The 17,288-nt window shown below is 39.6% G+C and overlaps 1 protein-coding gene across 1 annotated transcript in view; it reads right to left on the bottom strand.

The window, feature by feature from the left end:
• The window catches only part of ADAM12 (ADAM metallopeptidase domain 12), a 374,238-nt gene that overhangs the window by 241,825 nt on the left and 115,125 nt on the right, over positions 1-17,288 (bottom strand). The window contains exon 6 of the mRNA XM_043518460.1: positions 13,516-13,589. Coding sequence (XP_043374395.1) covers positions 13,516-13,589 — 74 coding nt within the window. The remainder of the gene's footprint in view (positions 1-13,515; positions 13,590-17,288) is intronic.

The raw sequence follows: 17,288 nt of genomic DNA, 5'->3' as shown, positions 1-17,288 counted from the left end.
ATGTACCACATGTGCTGGAACATAATATTTAGTTGGATGTTTATAAGATTTATGTAAAGATATTTTTCTCCCTCCCTCTTTGCTAATTATTTATTTTGAAGCCATGGATTATTATATTTTGTCTGTCTTTTCATTATCACCACCATCAGTACTGTTTCTTGCCACAGGAGAGGGAGTAGACATTCCTCTTGCATAACTATAGCTGAGTCTCTTCTCTAGCCTCCCTACTAGGTGAGGTTAGAATACAGTTATCTGAAAACATGACATTAAAGACAGGAAGTAAGAATTTAAAGCTAACATTCCTTTATCTTGTTAAATACACTAGCAAGTATATTCTGCTAACACTTTTTATAAAGCTCATTAGCAGATACAACTGTTTGCTTTACTCTGATGCTAGTGACAGAGAAACTTTACATGAGACAATACCCTGTGTTCTCTTGATTCAAAGTTATTACCAGGTTGCAGCATCTAAAACTAATGTTCTTAGTGAATCATATGTCTTCAGTTCCCAGCTGGCTCCACAATCTTTTGACCTCGGGGTAGTGCAAGCATGTTCTTCCATAAATTCATAGTGTGACACAGAACAGCTATTTCCCAGGACATTGGAGGACATGGGATAAAGAGGGCATGGACATGTTCATGACACAGCGACATGCAATCACCATGGTGGTCACAATAGCAGCTCTAGAACAGTAGTTTGGTTCTTCTCTCCTTCCTATTCTATGTTATATTAATATAAATATTTGTAATTCATCTTTTCCCCAGCCTGCCCTTTTGTGGGTTTAAAAAAAGGGAGGGTGGGAGACAGATCAAACCATCACAGCTCTCTCCTGATTTCATTGGGTACTTCCATTTTAACATAGTCCAAAACTGGTACAACAATGGAACTACACAGTAGAGTAGCAGCCAAATCCACAGGTACATAACTAACTTGTTATTACCAATTTACAATATTACTGACAGGACTGTGGAATAATCTGGCCATGCAACTGGAGGAAATTTCAAATTGTGCGTGTGTAAATTCCATGTTACTTGGAACCCCATTACTTATTATTTCATTGTTTGCACAAACTGGCCTGGAGACAAGTCCTAGGTGAAGACTGGCTGCCTGTGAAGTTTCAACTTTTAAAATCCAGCCACTGTTATGTTGTATGGGGTGAAATGTCTTAACACTAGGAGTAGTAGTATATATATTTTCTTCCCCTTAAAACAAAAATTGGTAAATAGATTTTGCTTAAACCTTCCAAAAATATAATTTTGGTCTGAGATCAAGCATGAACCATTTAATCAAAAAGATTTTTTTTTCAGAAAGTTGAGAGACTGTGAATACAGGCATTATATGGGAAGTCTTACTCTGTCCTTAACAATAGCTTTTGCCTACAATTGGTAAATTGCTTGCCAGTTCTAATGCAAGATAATTTTATAAGATAATTACCAACTTTATCAAAGTTACTAACGAGACTAGCGAAATTTGTAATCATCACTAGCCTTCTGATCAGGAAAGATACCTCTCTTTTTCCCCCTGAAACACAGAATATTCCTTTCTATTTAAAAAAAAACTTGCTAAAAGATCAAAGCACACACATTTTAACACTAACAAATAATTGCTGACTTGAGAAAACAATACCAAAGATATGACAATTTACAATACTTAGCAGTACTCAATTCTATGCATAAAACATGTAATCCTCATACAACCAAACAACTGTTGCAAGTGACCTTATTGGGGGCATTAATCGGCGTTCATGTTGCACTCCCCATCAATACCCAACTCGGGCCAAGGAAGCTAATGATCCAACAACTAGACCAAATTTGGTGATGAATCCTGGTCACATGTCACTTGAGGCACGTTGTGCATATGCTAAGCAGAAGAAGTGACCTTATTTCATTTTTTCAAAATTAATAAAAACAATGGTATGAACACTACCCTTTCCCACTAACCGTTAATAACTGACTCCCTATATCTCAATGCGGTGCACACATTTAGACTGGTACCAATGTGGAAGTGAATTGCATTTTTGACTTTCAGAACAACTTTTTACTGCCACTAAAGTGTAACTACAATTGTCAGCTTGCTCTGAAACACTGCAGTATGGCTCCTGTATTTGCACATAAAATAGTCAGGGAGTTACAGTCTCCTTGACCAAATTACAGCAGTGAATTACTACAGTAAGTATATTCTGGGAGGCCCTGTTTCTCCATTTAATAATTTTGTTTGTTTTGACTCATTTTCTTTATCCACATTTCAAGCCAATGATTATATACAAATATGTCAATTAATTAACAAATATTGTCAGTTATTTTCTTTGGCAGTAGAAGTCCTTTATTTCCTTTTAAATCATGCCAGCTAGAGCATCATCAACAAGCCAGTCATGATTCCTATTCAGAAAGAACAGGTTGGGAGGAACATCGGGGGGGTTTTCCCTACAAAAGCATGCACAAAGTATTTTTATGACTAAGAAAAGATTCGACGAATGGTTTAGGACAAAATTTCAAATGTGAGTGCCTAAAGTTAAGGGCTTAAGGCCTGATCCAACTCCTAGTTAAATCAAGAGGAGGAATCTTTCCACTTACTTGAGTGGGAGTTGGATCAGATGCCATAATTGGGTCCTTAAATAAAATGTTCTTATTTTCAGAGGCGGTGAGCACCAACATCTTTCATTGTTTTAAGTGGGAGCTGCATATGCTCATCCCCTCTGAAGATCAAGTCACTTTTATTTATGGGCCTAATTATGGATTTAGATGCCTAGCTTTAGTCATCGGGGGTATTTCATTTCTGTTTTAGTCATCTCCTTCCTTCCCAAATGTGCCATTTTATAGATGAGGAAACGTAGGCACAGTAGAAGTTAGTGATTTGCCCAAGGTCATGCAGCAAGTCTATGGCCTATCCACAGGCTCTCAGGCCTGTATTTTAACCATAAAAGCATCCACCTGCATATAGTAATGGCATACATTGTACAATAAATCTCAGGGAGAGAGTGTGCCCTGAGCTGGGCATGGAGAGGATCAACCCCTTCCCTCCTGTATAATAGGTAGCCTCTACAACCCCGCTTAATCCAGGCTTCTTGAACACCTCTCTGCTGGTTTGGATATCCACCCTTGGGAAGAAGACAAATTGGAGCAGGAGTAGACAGGTCAAAATGATAATAAAGTATAATAATAATGGTGACATACACATCGTCCTCTTTCCAGCCACCAGGAGCTGACAGGAAAAAAATTAACACATATCAGGGTTGAATTGTCTTTTCCATGAGAAACTTCTGCTTTTGGATTCACTTTTCAAGGGGACCCTTGTGGTATTCACAGCCAGAGGAATCCCTGGTATTGTGCCTCCACTGTAGCATTATTGCCAGGACACAGCGCCGCTGCATAGTCAGAGATGGCCCTTGACTTGCGGATATCTAGACTTGCAAGGGATCTGCAGGGTTAGATGGTTGGTCTCTTCTGTGGGGCAGACTATGCCCCAGCAAGAGAAAGGCATGGGGAAATTTGCAAGGGGAACAGGAAATAATCATCTTTTTCTGTTCTTTATTTCTTTATTCAAATACATTATAAATTGGACTTAACACAGCACAAACTTGAAAGGAAATGGGCAGTGAAATCCATGTGTTCTATATCTCCATTTAGATATGCCATATTACTCTTCTCAGGTCAGGGAGAATTATTATTTCTTATTATTATTAATAAGATTATTATTATTATTATTATTATTAATAAGTGAGACGCTCAAGGTCATGTTGGAAGTCTGTGGTAAAGCTGGGAACTGGCCCCAGATTTCCTGAGTCTCAAGGAAGGGCCCTCAGAACAAAGCCATCCTTCTTCCCCACTCTTCCCTCAGGTGCTCTCTAATTTATTATGAAATTACAACCCTATTTTAACCTTCCATCTTTGTCTGATTGACCCTTTTACATCCATGTGATTCAAAGTTAAAAAGGGCTAACATCTGTTCAAAGCTGTGTTTCTTAATCATGGCCCAAACTAGCAAAGCATTTAAATATATAATTAACTGTGAGTAAGTAATTTAATTCACTTCAACTGGATTACTCACATGCTTCAAATTAAGCATGTGCTTAAATGCTTTGCTGAATAGATGCCTATTTTTGCTTAGGTATACAGTATGTTTCTGCTATCAGTATACAATTGCACCTAGAAAACAGTTAAAGATTTGCCACATACCACTCCACTGACAAACTCAGATTTAATGTTAATTTTTTTTCTGGTTTCATTTACTATATTAAATCTGCTCTCCCTTTAAACCACATGCACAACTCCCATTAACTTTAATGGAATTTGCAAGCACATAAATTATTGTAGCTTGCACAATAAAACTGCACTGGTATTATTTCATGTAGTGCAGTATAATACAGTGAGGGCTACTTCGAGTGAAATTTTATTTTGTAGCTGGTAGATTATTTGCTGATTTTGAAAGTCTCTTCAGATGACAAGTGTTTCTAAAACATTTTGAGGTATTGAAGAACTTCAAGGCACCCAGAACTGAAATCATATTCTGGAACTAAATCATAAATGTTCCTGCAACATACATTCCCAAGATAGTCCTCAAAGATAGACAAATGGAATTTATTGCAAATAATTCTGCTTTTACCAAATATGACTTCTGTCTGGTCACTAAAATAAAAGTTCTCAAACACTGAGCAAAAATTTATGTAGGGAGATTTAAAGTATGCTTAATAGTTGAAGAACATCAAGAAAACCTGAAATCTATGTATGTGTCTGAGTATGTATTTAAGTAACCCTTCCCAGTGCCAACTATAAATGCTGCATAAAAACAAAACATGAACACATCTTCAGATCCTAAAAATCAACAAACTATTTAATTCACATTAAATATTCCCACAGATAACAGATGGTTTAACACACCATTCCCCAACTGGATCAGCTAATGCATCTGAAATCATTTCTTGAAATGCAACTCTAGCTTTGGAAAATCTCTACAGTTTTCAGTAAATGGGTTTTAATGTGAAGGCTACTCAGAGCAGCTGTTCTGCTAAGTCTGGAAAACTGTACCCAGTTTTTGTATAACCCAATGCAGAATTTATGTCATTTAGGTTTTTTCCCCCCAATTCCTCAAGGGATAACATATTTTACCTGGAACAATCAGCAGTAACATTACAGAGCATGCATGTCAGGACTTTGTCATCATTTATTTAATGACAAATTGTAAAGGTATTTGTACTTAGTATTCCACTTTATTTCAAGCACACAGACAATAGTTTTTTCCAACACTCATCTTTGTAAGAGGCAGTTTGTGTTTCATATGTTAAACTGCATTCTCCAAAAGGTTAATTTTGGTACTTTCTAGTTTGTGTTACTTTAGTGCCTGAGGATTTCAAAAGGCTTTATACAAATTAATCAATTAAGCCTTCAATGCCTGTGTGAAGCAAGCGGCTTTATCTCCATATTGCAAATGGAAAGCAGAGAGGTTAAGTTATTTAATCACCATCAGAGCGAGTGAGTCTGTGGCACAGCTGGGAATAGAATCTACCCAACTCCCAGTCCCCAGCAGCTATAATCTCTAGGGGGTATATCATGCCTCCATATTCACAAGAAGAGGTTACAGGGATACAGCATATCCCAGCATGGGGGCGAGTTGAAAGGAACAATGTTGCTGCACTGAATTATTCCCCACCTCCTATTGTGAGCCCGCAGAAACCCTTCTACTGGATATGGGCTGATCTACAAGAAAGGGGATGGAAGGAGTCAAGGACATCATGTTCCACAAACCCATATACCTCAGGGATGACTAGGTTTCAGCCCTGCAGGCTGAAATTCCCTTTCATAGATTCATAGATACTAAGGTCAGAAGGGACCATTCTGATCATCTAGTCCGACCTCCTGCACAGTGCAGGCCAGAGAATCTCACCCACCCACTCCTACGAAAAACCTCACGTATGTCTGAGCTATTGAAGTCCTCAAATCGTGGTTTAAAGACTTCAAGGATCAGAGAAGCCTCCCTCAAGTGACCCGTGCCCCATGCTACAGAGGAAGGCAAAAAATCTCTAAGGCCTCTCCAATCTGCCCTGGAGGAAAATTCATTCCCGACCCCAAATATGGCGATCAGCTAAACCCTGAGCATAGGGGCAAGATTCACCAGCCAGATACTACAGAAAATTCTTTCCTGGGTAACTCAGATCCCATCCATCTAATATCCCATCTCAGGGGATTAATCCTATTTACACTGAATATTTAAAGATCAGTTACTTACCAAAACCACATTATCCCATCATACCATCTCCTCCATAAACTTATCGAGTAGAATCTTAAAACCAGATAGATCTTTTACCCCCACTGCTTCCCTTGGAAGGCTATTCCAAAACTTCACTCCTCTGATGGTTAGAGGATAATTTCAAGTCTAAACTTCCTGGTGGCCAGTTTATACCCATTTGTTCTTGTGTCCACATTGGTGCTGAGCTTAAATAATTCCTCTCCTTCTCCTATATTTATCCCTCTGATATATTTATAGAGAGCAATCATATCTCCCCTCAACCTTCTTTTAGTTAGGCTAAACAAGCCAAGCTCCTTAAGTCTCCTTTCATAAGACAAGTTTTCCATTCCTCGGATCATCCTAGTAGCCCTTCTCTGTACCTGCTCCAGTTTGAATTCATCCTTTTTAAACATGGGAGACCAGAACTGCACACAGTATTCTAGGTGAGGTCTCACCAGTGCCTTGTATAATGGTACTAAAACCTCCTTATCCCTACTGGAAATGCCTCTCCTGATGCATCCCAAAACCGCATTAGCTTTTTTCACAGCCATATCACATTGGCAGCTCATAGTCATCCTATGATCAACCAATACTCCAAGGTCCTTCTCCTCTTCCGTTACTTCTAATTGATGCGTCCCCAACTTATAACTAAAATTCTTGTTATTAATCCCTAAATGCATTAACCTTACACTTCTCACTATTAAATTTCATTCTATTACTATTACTCCAGTTTACAAGGTCATCCAGATCCTGTAAAATATCCCGATCCTTCTCTCAATTGGCAATACCTCCCAGCTTTGTATCATCTGCAAACTTTATTAGCACACTCCCACTTTTTGTGCCAAGGTCAGTAATAAAAAGATTAAATAAGATTGGTCCCAAAACCGATCCCTGTGGAACTCCACTGGTAACCTCCCTCCAGCCTGACAGTTTGCCTTTCAGTAGGACCCGCTGCAGTCTCCCCTTTAACCAATTCCTTATCCACCTTTTGATGTTCATATTGATCCCCATCTTCTCCAATTTAACTAATAATTCCCCATGTGGCACAGTATCAAATGCCTTACTGAAATCTAGGCAAATTAGATCCACCGCATTTCCTTTATCTAAAAAATCTGTTACATTTTCAGAAAAGGAGATTAGGTTAGTTTGGCACGATCTACCTTTTGTAAAACCATGTTGTATTTTGTCCCATTTACCATTGACTTCAATGTCCTTAACTAATTTCTCCTTCAAAATTTTTTCCAGGACCTTGCATACTACAGATGTCAAACTAACTGGCCTGTAGTTACCTGGATCACTTTTTTTTCCTTTCTTAAAAATAGGAACTATATTAGCAATTCTCCAATGATTCGGTACAACTCCTGAGTTCACAGATTCATTAAAAATTCTTGCTAATGGGCTTGCAATTTCAGGTGCCAATTCCTTTAATATTCTTGGATGAAGATTATCTGGGCCCCCCCCATTTAGTCCCATTAAGCTGTTTCAGTTTCACTTCTACCTCAGATATGGTAATATCTACCTCCATATCCTCATTCCCCTTTGTCATGCTACCATTATCTCTAAGATCCTCTTTAGCCTTATTAAAGACTGAGGCAAAGTATTAGTTTAGATATTGGGCCATGCCTAGATTATCTTTAACCTCCACTCCATCCTCAGTGTTCAGCGGCCCCACTTCTTCTTTCTTAGTTTTCTTCTTATTTATATGGCTATAGAACCTTTTACTATTGGTTTTAATTCCCTTTGCAAGGTCCAACTCTACTTGACTTTTAGCCTGTCTCACTTTATCCCTACATGTTTTGACCTCAATAAGGTAGCTTTCCTTGTTGATCTCTCCCATCTTCCACTCCCTGTATGCTTTCTGCTTCTTCTTAATCACCTCTCTAAGATGCTTGCTCATCCAGCTCGGTCTACAACTCCTTCCTATGAATTTTTTCCCCTTTCTTGGGATACAGGCTTCCGATAGCTTCTGCAGCTTTGATTTAAAGTAATCCCAGGCCTCCTCTACCTTTAGATCCATAAGTTCTTCAGTCCAATCCACTTCCCTAACTAATTTCCTCAATTTTTGAAAGTCAGCCCTTTTGAAATCAAAAACTCTAGTTGCAGATTTATTTTTGTTAATCCTTCCGTTCAGTTTGAACTGAATTAGCTCATGATCACTTGAGCCAAGATTATCCCCTACAACCATTTCTTCTGTGAGGTCCTCGCTACTCACCAAAATTAAATCTAAAATGGCATCCCCTCTAGTCGGTTCAGCAACTACTTGATGAAGGAATCCATCAGCTATCACATCTAGGAAAATCTGAGCCCTATTATTATTACTAGCACTGGTCCTCCAGTCTATATCTGGGAAGTTAAAGTCTCCCATGATCACGCAGTTTCCATTAGTATTTACTTGATTAAAAACATTAAAAAGGGCTCTATCCATATCCAAATTAGATCCCGGAGGTCTATAACACACCCCAAGCACTATCGTAGGAGAGGCTTTACTAGTTATCTTCCCCAATGTAATTTTTGCCCAGACGAACTCTGTCTTATCCATTGCATCGCTTCTTATTTCTTTATATTCTACCTCATCATTGATATACAATGCTACTCCACCACCTTTACCTTTATTTCTGTCTTTCCTAAACAGCACATATCCTTCAATACCTGTAGTCCAGTCATGACTACTATTCCACCATGTTTCTGTTATCCCTATAATATCTGGTTTCACTTCCTGCACCAGTAGCTCTAGTTCCTCCATTTTGTTACCTAGGCTCCTCGCATTGGTGTACAAACATCTTAATTTTTGCTGTTTGGCCTCGCTCACATTTTGTACCCTATTAGGCACAGTCATTCTACAGCCAGTATAACCTATTAAACTAGTACCTACACTGCCCTCACTCCTTATATACATTCTCCTACCCACAGCTGTATCCTTTCTTACTTCGTCTTCTTCCCTCTCCATGCTAAAATCTGGCGTGGAGTTTACCTGGACATCTCCCAACCATCTCCCCCAAATTCCTAATTTAAAGCTCTCTTTATCAGTTGTGCCAGCCTTGATCCTAGAAGTCTATTTCCTTCCCTACTCAGATGAAGTCCATCCCGAGAGAACTGTCCTCTGTCCGTGAATGCCTCCCAGTGGCCATACATCCCAAAGCCTTCCTTATAGCACCACTGCCTAAGCCATCTGTTGACAGTCATCATCTTGTCACACCTTTGTTGCCCTTCTCTAGGAACAGGCAGGATCCCACTAAAGATCACCTGAGCCTCAATTTCCTTTAGCGTCTTCCCCGCCTAGCACAGTCTCCCTTAATACTTTCCAGCGAGAATCTAGCCCTATCATTTGTTCCCACATGAAGAATAATTAGGGGATTCTTTCCCGCTCCCTTTAGGATCCTTTTCAACCTCAGGTCTACATCCTGTATCTTAGCACCCGGAAGACAGCACACCCTTCTATTCTCTGGATCAGCTCTAGTTACAGGCCTGTCTATTCTTCTCAATAAAGAGTCCCCTTTCAGGGAGATCCTAGGGCAGTGAAGGATTTCTTAACAGCACAGCTTGTGCAGGAGGTGTGCTATCAGGGAACTGGAATGCATGTGGTACGGGGAGAGGGGAGACAGATCAAGTATAGTAGCTCCATTTTGCCTTTGTGGATCCTCATCCTCATGAGATGAAATCCCAACCAGCTCTGTGTAGATGGGTGGGGACACTCTTCCTCACAAAATAATTCTAATGGAAATAATCTGCCAACAGAATGATCTGGCCCTAGTTAAGCATCCTGCCTATTCCATTCTTTTCTTCTGAAGGCTTCTCTTCATAAATCTGAGAACCCAGTCACAACGACCTCCCAAAATTCTTGGAAACAAAGGTAATCATAGCGCTGCTTCTAAACAATACAAATTTCAAGAGTGTGATCTCTCCAACATTCTCATACCCCATCATTCTATAGTTACATATTGCAACACAGGGCCTGCCTCTACATATGTCATTGACACCACTGGAATGTAGCCACTGATTTCTGTGGGAAAAACATCAAGTCCTTAGATTGTAAACTCAGTGAAGCATAGATTATTTCTTCTTATACATCAGCATACTGCCATGAACGTCAACAGTAATAATGAATAGCACACAGATATTCATCCAGTACGCACTGCGAAGCAATGTACACTAAACTGGTGTTCACCAATATGTACCTTAACCAAGTTATTGACGTTGCTGCACTAATTTTGCTGTTGGATTCAAAACTGATGGTAGGATTTGATGGACAGAGGCATTATGACACTGTCACAGCTAATTGACAATTGTAAATTTAAACCATTTGTAGATCATCAGCAATAATTTGGCTTGCTCTGCTCCGGAGCATGGAAATAGCTCCATTTAAAGCTTTTACTTATGATTATTTTTGGATCAGATGCATTGGGAGCTCCAGAACTACTTATTTTGGAGGAAATTTCTTGATTTACTCAGCCAGTGGTATCCATCTACAATTTTCTGGCCCCAAAATCTCTGCCAAAGATTGATAATTTGAGAGTTGTTTAGAATAGAGATTTGGATGGACAACTATCTCTGACCCAAGGGAATACAATTGTATCTAATGTTGAAAAAGTAACTTTAGACCTGAGGCTATGGTTATTAATAAAAAAATATTTGTTCTAACATACTGGTCCTCACATAGGCTAATGGTAATGGACCTCATAAATTCTGACCACTGCTGATGCTAAATTATCTCATATGTTTTGGGAATGCCCCTGTATCGAGAATTTTGCTAAGAGGTGGGGAGGAGGACCAATTTGATATTGGATGCTAAACTGAAGCCCTCCCATTTAAGTTTCATTTTGGGATACAGCCTTGGTACTTCGAGATTATCTGACAAGGCAATGGGGTTCCAATGTGCAGCTTTGGTCACTAAAAAATTTATCCTGCACAAATGGAAAAGTCAATCCCCACCAAATACTGATGCCTGGCTCAGTGATATGGCTGACCTCGCAGCAAGCAAATGACTGGCATTCCACAAAAAAGGAATGCCCAAAATTGCAAAGCAATTACGGATGACTTTTTAGAGCTCTAGGATTAACCTAGACCCTGAAGATAAGTATGTCACTTCTTCTCCCTTCCCTTTACCCTAACTCTCTTTATTTACATACATACTATGATGAATCTGGTATATTAGTATATCTGTTGTATTTAGAAAATATAATAAAAAATATAAATTAAAAAATCACATTTTGGTCCTGAAAAACTTAATGGATAGGTAAGTAAAGATAATTTGTAAATAAAGGATTTTTTTAAAAAGTAAACCCACATATTCCCAAATTGATGCATGACATCATCATTCCTGTTAATCAAGCAGATGCTTGAGTTCTCACATTAGCTGATCTGCAGTCCTTTCATGTGCTTTTTATCTCTTAAAGTCAGCAAAACTTGCAGGCCTGAATACATCTAAATCCAGTTGTTGACTGCAGGTAAAACAGGATTTAATATGTTTACTAATGTCAATATTAGTGGTTTTATGTTCTTTTAAATCTTTGATAGAGAATATGAATAGCTTCTTCAATTGTGGCATTCAGGAAACTAGGCATCCCCTTTGTCAAAGATTAAAAGAATATAAAACTAGTAACATACTAAGCAAATTCAGTCTTCTTTTAGCTGCAATGAACAATTGGAACTGAATAATCTCAGAATGCTGCAATCTGTATCTTGTTTCAGACAGAGGAAATGAACTACTAAGAAGCATTGAAAATCAGCAACCATTGTGATTTGGGTATAACACCGACTGGGAGAGTGAAGTGGACACTGTGCCACAGAGGGATGATGTTCGGGTCATCCGACTGAATGGTAATAAAAAGCATATTCCTGGTTTTACCATGAAGTAGTTGAGAGGTGCCCTCACTGAGGTCCACACTGGTTACTTGTCACGAGCTTGAGTGCAGCACATGTTTCATACTGTGGACATTTATTTTCATCCCCCACTCTACCTCCCCCCCCCAAGTTTATACAGTACAACCATTATATGTCTGTGCTAGCAGCTTCGCTGCTAGATGAAAATAAGCATTTATTGCTAGGAGTTCACCAGCTAGAAAACCTGCTGAAAATCCTTTTCACTATTCTATAGTTTTAGGAAAAATGTGATCATAGAAGGTATCTGACCATGGATCTGCAATGTAACACACACTGTATAGTATTTTGTAGGAAACACACAGGACATTTTCTGTTAACTTGGATGGTTCCACCTCTGTCTGCTTCCCAGAATGTGGTTGGTACTGTTGGCATGAGAACTTAGGCCTAAAGAGGAAGGATGACCTCATGGTTAAGTCAAAGGACTAAAACTTGGGTGATCTGTGTTCAATTACTGGCCCTGACACAGTCTTCCTCAGTGACCTTAGGCAAGCCACTTAATGTCTCTGTACCTCTGTTCCTCACCCCTTGTCTGTCTTGTCTAACTGGACTGTAAATTCGTCACGACATTGACCCTTTGTTTCTATGTGTATGTATAGAGTCTAATACCAAGAGGCCCTGACCTCAGTCTCATAATAATGGACCGAACTAGTGGTACCAAAGAGAAACACACAGTTCTGTCCTGCCTACTTATGGGCATATCATACAGTACCAGCAAGTGCAGCTGAAACTAGCACAAAACACAGTCCATGTGGCCAGTAAGTGCAGATTTAGAGAGAACAGAACTGAATAGGAATTGTTCACCACCCACACAGAGGCTCTACTGCATGAACACCACACAGCTGGGGCTTTGCAGTTTGGGAGTATCATATTACCAGGGATGGTGGAACCAAGACAGATGGTAACTGCTTTATGTGGCATCATTTCCCCTCCAAGAAACCCATGGAACCGCCATTGAAAATTGCAGCAGGGGATTAATACTGACTGACTCATGCTCTACATCTCAGGGGCAGAGGGTGTGTGCACAGGCAGTCAGCCAATGGCAGCAGGGAGTATCAGGGAAGAACAGACCCTCCAGGAAGATGCTCCAGGACCCACAGGGTTTCCCTCAATATGTAAACAGAGGGAGTTACCACTGGAACACCAAAAGGCTGATAACAAGGAAAACACAGAGGGAATAGTTTTCTTTTCAATGTCTTATATAGAGATACTAGATTCTTACAACACGGTAACCAGAATTATAAGAGCCAAAATACAAACTGGAATGAAACACTATTGGCAGGAGTTTGTTTCCATAAGCGCTAAGAAGTAGACTTTCTCACAGATCCAAGCATTACACACCCCATCAGTTTTAAGACTATAATCCCTCCACTAGCACCTCCTGTGTGCAAGGAATATGAATCAGCTCTACTTACTCATTTCTCTCCAGACTGATGACTAGCTGTTTACTTTCAGTTTGTATTAGAAACTTCAGCAGTGCTGGGTGACTCTGAAAAATGAAAAAGAGGACAAGTTCAATGCCAATAATATTCTCTTAGGGACTGATGCTGCAATATGCTAAGCACCCAAATTCCGCTGTATAAAATGGCAACTCAGGGAACCTGGCATGATAGGGCCCTTGTTCCTAGAAGGGAGAATGTAATGTTGAGAGAACATTAACTCTTCACAATGCAATAGATTATAAACAATATTTCTCTGTTAATAAATAGAGAGAACGGCAGTATGGGTATCAACTGGGTATTACATTTGCTTCACAAAGACAGATGAAACACTCTATACAGGTTAAACAATTATATCACTTGCACTCTTCCTTAGATTTCCTCCTTTCGTAGCTCACGAAAGCTTATGCTCTAATAAATTTGTTAGTCTCTAAGGTGCCACAAGTACTCCTTTTCTTTTTGCGAATACAGACTAACACGGCTGCTACTCTGAAAACCTGTCATTATGCAAGGCACTGAATTTAGCCGTATTGAGTGGAAATCTGTCAACTTCATGAGGCATCCGATGAAGTGAGCTGTAGCTCATGAAAGCTTATGCTCTAATAAATTTGTTAGTCTCTAAGGTGCCACAAGTACTCCTTTTCTTTTTTAGATCAGACTGTGGCAGGAATATAGCTCTGATTCAGTTTATAAGACAAAACCACAGCTGTACATTACAAATCAGTTTCGGGAGGCCTTCTGGAACGTCCCCAATACAATTTTGAAACAATCTTTTTCTTCAAATGCTGGTGTAATGACATCTTGCCACAAATGCCTCTTGAAAGCTCTCGCTCACTGTTGCGCTTTTAAAATGAGCTGAATCGGCCTTAGGCCTTGTGGGGCAGTTTTCAATTAACATGTTCATAGTCACATCTAGTTCCCTCCTTACCTGTAACCAAATCTGCGGTGCTGAGATTGGGGAGTCAGCTATCTGGCTCCAGTCAAAATAGTCATGTACTTGAAGCTTGTGCTTAAGTACTTTGCTGAATCAGGGCCTACAGTGTAAACCCCCTGGGTAGCCCAGACCCATGGCCATCATTGGAACTTCGGTGGGAAAGGCACCACGGCTGAATTAATTTATTTTTCCCTAGGAATATTTGTAAATTTTAACAGATATTTTTATAAGCTTTCTATAAAACAAAACCAAACCCAAACAAAAACAAACCAAACCCAACCTCTCCCTCCCAAGGATTTTAACTTAAAAAAAAAAAACCAACCACCACCATTGCCATTCCAGGCAGAGTGATCAGAAATAAAGAAAATAATAGTCACAACAATCTCTGTGAAAACAGACAAACTATTTGATCTCTCTAGGTCATAGTTAGAGCACCATTGAGAATGCACAAATATTTAAGAGGAGGACTTTCTATACTAGATGTCAACTGGAGAATAGCACCAAAAATATTAAAAATTCCACTCAGGACTTCTAGATTTTATTTCTATTTCTGGGAGATACTGGGCAATATAATCAATTCTCTGTTCCCCGCTTTCCCAATAATAACTCTTCCCTATATTAAGGAGGTGTGAGGCTCCCTTCATTAAATAAGAGATCCTCAGAGAGAAGGTTAAAGGCCTGAAACAAACAATTGTAAGATTCTACAAGTGTGGAGCAGTGGGCATTAAAACACTACTGTGACGTTGCACTCTATATGATTTTATGAAAATATGCTAATGAGTGTGAATATAATGTAAGTGGAATATGCTTCATGCAAAAGGTCTCCTGTAAGGTATCATTACAAAGCTTATAATCTACTGAGTGTAGTCATCCAATTTGTATAAATGTATCATTCTTGTATCTGAAACTAGAAATATGAAATATAACTGAGGTCCTATTGTAATTAGACAAAGTGTGGGCTATTAAATGGTGGCTTGGAATCTTGATGGCTCCCATTAACCAGGGCAATTGGTTGTAAATCGCTCTGTTTACTTGTTACTCCCTTTACTTCCTGTATACCTGTGAGCTGGCAAGTGGGTAATGAAGTCTTACAGTGACATGTGATCACCGTAAGGAGGGAACTGGATGTGACTATGAACATCTTTAACCTGATGCTTTTCCATTTAAAAAGAGGAGTGGGAACCCGGAGAGGGACAAAGGATTCCTTCCTTGTACAAAAGATATACAAGAGGTTAGAACAGAACAAAGGGGGCTGCAGTCATGAGAAATCCCCTAGCTACCACCTGAGCTGGAACAAGGACTGTATAATTGGAAAGGATTGGGCCCAGACTAGAAAGGAGCCTAGTCTGTGAAAGAAGCTTATTGGAACCTCTTTGACGGTGAGATTTCATCTGTATTCAGTTTCCTACTGTATTAGGCTTAGACTTGTGGGATTTTTATTTTGCTTGGTAATTTACTTTGTTCTGTCTGTTATTACTTAGAACCACTTAAATCCTACTTTTTATATTTAATAAAATCACTTTTTATTTATTGACCCAGAGCAAATAATTAATACCTGGGGAAGCAAACAGATATGCATCTCTCTCTATCAGTGTTACAGAGGGCGGACAATTTATGAGTTTACCCTGTATACACTTTATACAGAGTAAAACAGATTTATTTGGAGTTTGGTTCCCACTGGAAACTGGGTGTCTGGGTGCTAGAGACACAAGCACTTCTTAAACTGTTTCCAGTTAAGTCTGCAGCTTGTGGGAAACATGGTTCAGATCTGGGTCTGTGTTTGCAGCAGACTAGAGTGTCTCATTCAACAAGACAGAGTACTGAAGTCCCAGGCTGGCAAGGAAAACTCAGAGGTAGTCTCAGCATATCAGATGGCAGTCCCAAGGGGGTCTCTGTGACCTAACCCACCACAACTACTTTGCCTAATGAGCCAGTAACCATCCAGTAATTCTAGAATACTGCACTTGAATGCTGAATTACAGTTTACATGTGCAAAGTCAGTCCTAATACAAAGCCCACATTTACATTAAGGACCATGTGATCATCTCGCTTGGGGGGAGCGTTGCCTACTGGTCAGGGGATTAGGCCTTATGACATGCAGAGGGGAGCTTTGGTAGGGGAGCCCAGGCCCTCACACTCCACTGGGCTCCAGCCCAGGGTCCTGTGCAGGCGACCAAAGGGATTGACACCCAGGAGCGCCTTAGGGCTGCCCTCCCTGGGCCACTTCCTACCACCCAGGTCCTCCCTTCACTCAGATCTTTCCTCAGAAGCTGCAAGATAGAAGTCCTTTCTCTTCCCCTGTCTGCCTGCAAGTGAGTTGTTCTGCTCCCTTTTACTTCCTCCCCCAGTCTGTGCATCTCTTACAGGTGCAGTGGGGCAGAGCTGGCTAAGCCCAGAGCAGTTCCTTAACCCCTTGTCGTCAAGTGTCAGGTTGGTATATCCATCACAGACCATTTATGCTCAGTTTGCACCTTAACAAATAAGTTTCATTGAATTGTTAGAAAAGACTTTCTTGTTTTGAAATTGTTTGTAGTTTAAGAGAGTCAATGGATCTCCTGTACATTTAATTTACTTTTTGAAAAACTATCTAAATTTAGGTCAGCCAATCATAGCTGAAATACTTGAATTTTAGTGATTTAGCATTTCACTGATTTATAGAGAAATGTTTCCAAATTTCTGATTTATGGACCAAATAGTCTGTACTACCTCAGATTGACTGAATGACAGCATGTCTTTGAAGTATGATTAATTATAAGTGATTTAGAAAAATCACAACCCTTTATTAAAATTGAAATAATTATGGCAAAATTGCTAT

Source organism: Dermochelys coriacea, chromosome 7 (genome assembly GCF_009764565.3).
Source record: "Dermochelys coriacea isolate rDerCor1 chromosome 7, rDerCor1.pri.v4, whole genome shotgun sequence".
In the NCBI taxonomy this organism is placed as follows: Eukaryota; Metazoa; Chordata; order Testudines; family Dermochelyidae; genus Dermochelys; species Dermochelys coriacea.
The sequence above is the reverse complement of the archived record's forward strand: the minus strand, read 5'-3'. Positions and strand labels throughout refer to the sequence as shown.